At 46.8% G+C, this 8,921-nt stretch overlaps 1 protein-coding gene across 1 annotated transcript; it reads left to right on the top strand.

Annotated features, from left to right (window-relative positions):
* Window positions 1-260: 260 nt before the first annotated feature.
* On the top strand, window positions 261-1,302 carry LOC149813349 (protein SRC2-like). The gene has a single exon (XM_089991534.1). It carries the CDS (start codon window positions 322-324, stop codon window positions 1,159-1,161), a length of 840 nt encoding a protein of 279 aa, XP_089847660.1. The 5' UTR covers window positions 261-321; the 3' UTR covers window positions 1,162-1,302.
* Window positions 1,303-8,921: the final 7,619 nt, after the last annotated feature.

The following is an 8,921-nucleotide window of genomic DNA, read 5'->3' as shown; positions in this document are numbered from 1 at the left end:
CAACGACCTCGGTTGGTCCTCCTCCACGTAGAGGTCTCTCGCGTATACCCTTCCTCTTAATTAAGAGCACACGTGATTTAACATTATTTCGGAAAAGCCATTGTCGTAAAGTATCCTACTCAAAATCAGATAATCCGAAGAGTGGCACAAGTGTAATATTGAGAAATAGAGAGCTATTACAGTACAGGAGCCTCCCTGCCGTGAAGGAAACGTTGGATGTGGGGCTATAAATGTGGAGGAATACCAGCGGACTCTGAATTCCTTTGTCACCAAAAGCCTTCTTTCTGTACCAAATCCAAACACCGGATTTTCCGTCCTGCTATGGCGTCCCGATTCCCCTTGGAATTGGAATTCACGATCTCCTCCGCCAAGGACCTCAAGAACGTCAACTGGCGCTATGGCGAGCTCAGGCCGTACGTCGTGGCTTGGGTGGACCCCGACTCCAAGGTCACTTCCAAGGTCGATGAGGAGGGTGACACGTGTCCCATTTGGAACGAGAAGCTGACGATCCCGATCCACCGTCGAAGCCGGCTCGAGGATGCCATCCTGTCGATCGACGTCGTGCATGCGAAAGCGTCCGGTGAGACCAAGCCGCTCATCGGCTCGGCTCGGCTCTCCCTCATCGAGGTTGTCGACGAGGTCGGCTTCAACGAGCGGTGGACCAAGTCGCTCAAGCTGGTGCGTCCATCGGGCCGACCACAGGGAAAGCTCGACATCAAGGTCTCGGTCCACGAGATCCGTTACCCAGCCCCGGACCCGTATGCGCAGCCATACAAGCAGCCGTATGGCCAAGCCTCCAGAGATTACCAGCCGGCTCCAGCTTACTCATATGGCCAGCCAGCTCCATATGGTGGCGTGCCATATGAAGCGCCACCGGCTCCGTACGCCGTACCACCAACCGGGTACCCCAGTGCATATGGAAGCGGGTATGGATCTGCCCCGCCACCGCAGTATTACAGTGGATACGACAGCGCATCGACGACGGCTTCTGCGCCGGATAAGAAAGGGAGCAAGTTTGGTGTGGGAACAGGGTTGGCTGTTGGGGCTGTGGCTGGAGTGCTGGGTGGGTTGGCGTTGGCTGGGGGAGCTGACTACGTGGGGGACAAGATCGCTGACAAGGTTGAGGACGACTTGGGTTATGGTGATGATGATGATTACTAGTTAATTACGTGAAAGATGAATAAGGGGAAGACTGATCAGGCTTTTTCTTGCGTTTGATTTTGTTATTTGTTTCTTGATAATCTTTTGGAGATTATGTTTACAGTTTACTTTTTGATGATGGTAATGGTGCATTTGGTTTCATGACCTGTTTTTTTCGGATAATTCAAGCGAAAACCCCCGCATCACTGACCTCACCTTGGCTAGCCTCCGGTTGGTAAAACCCTTAAGGTCCCCCTGCCCGCTTAGAAGTACACCCAGCTTCGACCTTGCGGCAAGGGACGCCACCCGTGGGTTCTGAACTTGTGACATCCTGTCAACTTGGTGACATTCACAAGTCACCCCTACCAGATCTTGGAGCAGTCACTTAGCGGGTGTTTGACTGGCTGTACAAACCCACCCGTTTGATTGACAGGACAAAGCCGTTTCCACTTAGGCCGCTTTGTCCGGGAAATAAACTCCGCACGTTCTGTCTGTACAGTGTTTGTCCCGTGTTCCAAACACAGCCTTACAGTAGCCCCCTTCCCTCCACCCTTGGTTAGATAGTAAACCCTAATTGAATGCCTTAAACAGCAAAAGACACTCAATGGGCAAGCCGTAGGTATAGCCCTAAGGACAATCAATCAGGGGCGAGTTGGGGTTCCACCATCTTCCCAAGAACCACGTAAACCACTCAACAACCAAAGTTGCAACTATATAAACTTTCTTTTTTTTAATAAGTAATTAGTAGGTTCTGACTAATTTCATCTCGCCCTAAAGGGTTTGGCCATGGCTGTTGGCAATTCCTAAAAAAAAATCACAGAAAATATACTTGATGATGGCATGGTGTGTGCGAGTGTGAATGCTTGGCGATTTCAGCGTTCTCTTCAACCAGTCGACACTTACGATGAGCTCAGGCCTTAAGTTGACGGTGAGCAGGATCCTTTACCACGTAAGCCTTATGCAGTATTTGGGGTAGGCTAATTGCTATGAATCTCTCATCATTTTCATGGCAGCCTACCCCTTATATAATAGGAAAAATAAGCAGTTAACCGGATGTGATCTCTCCACATTCACGTAACTCTCACTCACTAACCCTCGTTATATGGCCCATTAATGATGTCAAACCGGGTCACCGTGTGGGTTGGACCGAAACCCATTATATCCAACAATGGCCACTAAATGGGTGGTCAGGTGCCAATCCCATGAGTGTCAAACCCCTTGCACTAACAAGGGCAATGGCTCAGCCAAAGTCGGGCGACTCTTTGGGGGCAAGGAATGCGTCATAGATCTACATAACCGAGAATGCAACCGTAAGTATGTCAGGCTGAGCCAATGCAACTAGTTGTGGTGGAAATTAGTTTTGGCTTTTGGAGATCAGATCTATGTAAATCAAGAGTACCATCTTTTAAGTTGTGGTGGTTTTGTGTGTGGCATGTGGGTGTGTATTAGGGTGAACCTAACAACACTATGAGGTACGAGTGTGATTGGAAGATAAACACTCGTACTTTGCAATTTACATGTAAGAATTTCACGTCCTAGAGGAACAGGGTAAGGAACTGGTCAAATTCAACTAGAATGGACCTGGATCCAAGTATGGATCTGATTTGATCCAGCTAACTGGATAAACAAATCATTGCTTGGAGCGTAATACAGAATTGTCGTCCCGTCAAAGAAACTGTATAACTAGGGGTGTCAAATCCACTGGTCTTGAACCAGATTTTCGGGTATGATATCGGGTCTGGGCTTGGGCTTAATCGGATCCACTATAAAAAAAACCATACCCTGACCTGATAAGAACTACATGAACCAAACCCGGACCATACTTGGTAAAACCATATTTTTTTTATCATTTTTAAATTGAAAATTTGCTAGTCTTAATTGAAACTCGGGTCCGGTCGAGGTCTGATATAAAATTTCACAAACTATACCAGATAGTATTAATCAGACTTTCGAGTCTGGACCTGGGTCTTAATTGGGTCTTCTCATTTATCACCATACTCAGATCCTATAGGGATTGGTTCGGGTTGGGTCCGGTTAAATCATGCCTGTTGACACCCTTATGTATATGTATAATTGTAGGATGCATGGTGGAGAAGTCACTTGCACAGAGCATCATCCCTTCTTCCTTTCTTACTGTCTCTAATTGATTTGTCAATTTGGATTTTGCCCCACCCAGCAAGACATGGGGCCCATGACTTACCTTTCTTTTTCTTTTCTTGTTTTTATTATTTAGTTACAACCAATGCTTCAGGTTAAAAGTAATGGCTTTGTTAGACATGGCGGAATACAGATCCAGTCCTTTAACATAGATAGAATGGGTTTCATCCTACATTCAATCCTAGCCGTCCAATCAATGGTTCTGCCAAATGAAACTTGGGTGCACTGCTTAGCCTTTTCCCATGGCTCAGGGGTATGTGTAGAGATGCACACGAGCCAAGCCGACTCGAGAAGAAATTTTGGATGTTCAAGCTCAGCTTGAGCTTGAGCGGAGCTTGAACACCTTTTGCCAAAGCTCAAGCTGGGCTTGAGCTGAATACCTTAGGATTTGAACTCGCACCACTTTGAAGAAAGACCAACAACTTAGCCACTAAAACATTAGATTTCTTTATAACCATATTATGAAAAAAAATAATACATATATAAAATCTAGTTTCATTATATACCTATGCGAACCGAGCATATTTGAGCTGGACCGGCTGTTGAAGCTCGGCTTGTTTACGTGTACCGAGCTTGAACCCTTGTTCTAATTCAGCTCATTCATTTTTTTCGAATGAGTTTGAGCCGAGATTAAACAGGTCCAACCTGAGCCAAGTTCGAGCTAGCTTGGCTCGTTGTGCAACATGAACAAATATTAAAACTTTTTTTTAATAAAAAACCTTTTTCAAAAATTTTAAAAAATATGCCGAATCAGCTTGTTGCTCATCCATTTTGGAAACAATATGAATCGGCTGAAATCGATCAATTAGCAAGGATATTGACAACAATGGCTTAACCAATTCTCTCTCTGTCTCTCCCTCTCTCATATTCATTCATTTGGCCTTTAGTGACAGAAAAAAAAAGCTAATGGGTTGGTGGGGAATCAATATCAGAAATTTACTGAATGCATTTAGGAAAGTAGTTATTTTTTTTTTAAATTTTCTCTTTTAATGTCCTGGTTGGGAGAGGGGGACCCTGGGGTAGGTGTATCAACTCGACCATCAGATTTGGTCCTTAAATGGGGGTTCTGTCCTTCTCCCTTTTTTCGTGAGCAAAAGTGTGACCCACTATGAGCCCATTCTGCAAGTCTTAAAGACTGGGTCTCAGCAGCTTCCAAATGTGAAAAATTATCTCATCTCGTTTACGTGTGAATCTTGGTCATTTAAGATGGGGGAGATGCAAACCAGTGTTGTCAGTATCTGAATCAGTCGATACATATCGTATCGTATTGCAAGATACGATACTGACCTGAATCGGCAATTTTTTAATAAATGTAAAAATAGCATAAATTTATTTTTTTTTTATTATTTAATGTTATTTTAATGGATTTAACACGTGTCATGTTCTGATTGACATAATATTTTTTTTTAATTTATTTTTACCAAGGCAGTGGACTGGGGCAGAGGCTCGGGACAAGGTCTCCACCCTTGCCCCGTCTCAAAATTGTGCTCTCCATCCCCACTTTCATCCCTGCACGCACTACAAGAAAATGCTAATTAGCGACGAAAATTTGTGACGGATTTTTTCCGTCACAAATTTGCGACGGATCAGCGAGCGAAAACTATTTGTCGCTAACATTTGAAATTTTTGCAAAATTAGCGACGGAAATATATCCGTCGCTAATTAGCGACGAATTTAGCGACAATGTTTTTTTGTCGCCAAAACACTACAAAAAATGGTAATTAGCGACGGAATTAGCGAGAGAATTTTTCCGTCGCTAATTAGCGACAGAATTAGCGAGGGAATTTTTCTGTCCCTAATCCGTCGCTAATTAGCGACGGATTAGGGATGAAAAAATTCTCTCGCTAATTTCGTCGCTAATTTTCGATTTAAACCCGTCTCGCCTGAGGCGTGAAATTTTCCCTCCCCCCGTTCAAAAATTTTCTTCCCTCTGTTTTTCCCTCCTCCCGTTCGATTTAAACCATCCCCACCTTCCTCTCGCGATGCGCAACAACCTCTCACACCACGGAGGTCGACCTTCTCAGGCACCTCTCGCACCACGTGCAGCTTCTGCAACCACTCTACAGTGATCCCTCCGTCCCCGTCTCATCGTCCAGCCCGACGGCACCTCTCGCAGCGCAACTTCTGCAGCCGCTCTGCAACGATCCCTTTGTCGTCGTCTCGTCGTCCAGCCCGACGGCAGCTCCATCCTTCATTCTCAAGCACCTCTCGGTGGAGACTGCTCGGGCACCAATGGCACCTCCATCCTCCGCGTCGTCGTCCAGCCCGACGGCAGCTCCATCCTTCATTCTCAAGCACCTCTCGGTGGAGACTGCTCGGGCACCAATGGCACCTCCATCCTCCGCGTCGTCGTCCAGCCCGACGCCTCCTGCAAGTTCTCCCCCGTGAACCCTGGCTACGCCGCCTGCCTTGACCGCTCCTCCCGACGGTGCCCCTCGGCAGTCTCCACCGCCTGTTCCGCCTCTCCCTCGCCGGATCCCGTCTCCTTCGCCAGATCCCGTCTCTAGCCATGACTGGCTCGCTGCGGAAGAGCGTCCCTGCCAGAAAACGCGTCGGCAGCGAGCATTTTTTTTTTATTTTTTTTTAAAAATTTAACGATGGATTAGCGACAGATATTATCCATCGCTAATTTAAAATAGCAAAGGACTAGCGATGGATCATATCCGTCGCTAATCCATCGCAAATTAGCGACGGAATTAGCGTCGGATAAGTTGTGGCACTACTTAGCGTCGAAAAATTCGTGATGAAAGTTATCCGTCGCTAATCCGACGCTAATCCGTCACTAAACAGTTTAGCGACGGATTTAAGTTGTCGCTAATCCACAGGTTTCTTGTAGTGACGGGTTTTGATTTTAACCTCCATCCCTGCCTCGATCCTCGTTTCATGTCCTTCATCCTCGGTCCAAATAGGGCGAGGCAGGGTGGGAGCCCTGTTTCTCTTCGATTCACTACCATCTCTAAAGGCATTTTAGTTATTTTACTAACGGAGATCAGGGACGGGGCAGAAAAAAGCGTAAGTCCATCCTTGCACACAATGGCGTAGCTAGGATTCATGTGAGGGGGGGGGGGGGAGGGCAAACAGGGGTGTAGCAAAAAAAAAAAAATTTGTGTGATAGTCGGGGGTTCGGGGGCAGCGTCCCCGATTTTTTTTTTGAGATAAAATAAAAAATGGCTATAATTATTAATAAAAATCTATTTCATATGGACGAATCAAACTATTTGCTGCAGTCAGGGCTGGGTTAGGACTGGGTCGGGCTACAAAAATGGATAAAAATCTATTTCATATGGAATCAGGGCTGGGCTAGGACTGGGCTTTTAAAAAAAAAAATTAACTGTTTCGGGAGGCCCAGTTCTGCACCCCCCTAGCTACGCCTTTGCCTGCACAGGTTTTAATTTTAACCTTCATCCCCTTTTCATGTCCTCCATTCTCTGTCCAAACAAGGCAAGGCAGGGAGGGGCCCTATTTTCTTCCCGGTCCACTGCTATCCTTAGTTAATTCAGAACGATTCACTTGAAAATTCGTATGGGCCAATTCACCTGAATCGTTGGCCAAACGATACAGGTCGATTCAGATACTGACAACATTGATGCAAACATACACCAATTGATTAAGAGGGGCTTCTCTCTCTCTCTCTCTCTCTCTCTCTCTCTCTCTCTCTCTCTTGATTATTTCAATCTCTAGTCACTGTTACTGTTAAGGTTATAGGAAAAGTTGATTGGATAGGGCTCTTCCACAAGTATAAAGAATTCCCTTGCCACTTGGAGCTAAGCCAGGAGAGATCTAGCTTGTAAATTATTGTAACCGTTTATGATTCCATTGATCTTCTATAGTATTAGTAATTGTATGAAATTGACTTTGTATTTGCATGTTGGGGACGCCCACATGATGGAGAGAAATCTATTTAAGCTTCTTACTGAAGTCAGAGAGTTCCAACAAACTAATTCTGCTAATGCTTTCTGCTTCCTCACTCTCTTTCCCTGTGTTGTATCCCCATCTCCCTAACAATCAGAACCATTCAAAGAACATTACAATCTCAGGAAAAAATGCACACATAGATGATATATATAGGGTTTATATTTGGTAAAAATGATTGTACTTACGATTTAATTTGAATATCACGATGTGAGTTATTTTTGTTGGACATTTTGGGTTACGGGTCCAACCCACAGTCTGGCCCGGTTTGACACCTACTAGTGGGTCACGTAAGTGGCCAAGTAATGGAGATAGTGGGTGGGAGTTACGTGAATGTGGAGAGACCACATTCACGTAACTGCCTAATCTCCCATTACAAATAAGGGGTTAGAAGCTACGAAGATGATGAGTATTCATAGCATCTCCCTGCCCGAATTCTATTCCGCATTCAGACTTAGCGGAAAGGGTCCTGCTCACCGTCGACCTAAGGCTTGGGCTCCTTGTGGGCGTCGATCGGCTGAGGATAACGCCGAACTTCCTACACGAACAATAACGAATTTAGGTATGCTCCCTGTCATGTTGTTTTTGCAGGGTATTCGCCAACATTGGGTTATGGGCCCACGATGCCACTCATTTCCGCTGCGTGTGGCTGTGTAGGCCGTTTCGGCGATTTGGCGTCAATGGAGTCGCCATGGGGCGACAACTACCGATTAGCTGCAGATTTTCGCCGTGGGGCAACAGTCTACACCGGCTATTGTTGCCGAAAAGGGCGACATCAAATTTCTCGGTTCGGGCAAACCTCATAAAAAAAATTAACCGTTTTATACCTGTGGCCGTTGGGTTGCAGGGAGGTTTTTGCTTCACCTGCTGTCACCGGGATCATCGCCGGAGCTGTCGCCTGATAATGTGACCGGCAAATGTTGAAAGGGGTTTAAAAACTTCTTTTCTCTTTGTTTTCCATTTCAGTCATCGGGCAAGGGGCTTTTGCTGGAAAACTGCAGGTGACAGCGGCGGTCTTGCCGGCGCCACGGATTACCCACCCCATCGTCGGAGTAACCTGCAAAACCGACGACAATAATAAAAAAAAAAATTTAACCCTTACCTGTCGCCGGAGGGGTGGGTTCACCGGGGTTCGCTGTGGGGCGTTTTGCCGGCAAGGGCAGCCATTGGTCGGCGGCATCCTTGCTGATGTCGCCGGAGCTGCCGCCAGACTGGCAGGCGTTGTCGGTCTTCTGCCATTGGACGACGAAACTGTGAAGCGTCGTCGTGGGGCGACGTCTTCTGAAAGGGGGGTTGTCGCCGGACCGACGTCACCGTGGGGTGACGCAGGTCGCCGGGGTCCGACGTCAGTCGCCGTTACGGTGACGTGGGTCGTCGTGGAACCGAAAAGGGTGGAAACCCCTTTTCGGTTTCCCTGAAATTTCAAACAGAAACCCATCGGGTTTCTGTTTAATTTCATTCAGTGGATCGGATCGGGTCCAATAAGGACCCATTTTGAAATGGGTTCGATCCAGACCCATTAAGAACCGGGTCGAACCCGGGCCCATGAGGGACCGGGTCATACCCAGGGTCCGGTTTAGACCGGGTCTGACCTGGGTCCGGTTTGAACCAGGTCGAACCCGGGTCTGATTTTGGATCGGGTCCGATCCAGACCTATTAAGATCCGGGTCGTACTCGGGGTCCGTTTCGGACCGGGTCGAACCCGGGTCCAT

This window comes from Nuphar pumila, chromosome 16, assembly GCF_984573655.1.
Source record: "Nuphar pumila chromosome 16, dmNupPumi1.hap1.1, whole genome shotgun sequence".
NCBI classification, from domain to species: domain Eukaryota; kingdom Viridiplantae; phylum Streptophyta; class Magnoliopsida; order Nymphaeales; family Nymphaeaceae; genus Nuphar; species Nuphar pumila.
Note: the sequence above shows the minus strand (reverse complement) of the source record. Positions and strands in the feature narration are given on the sequence as shown.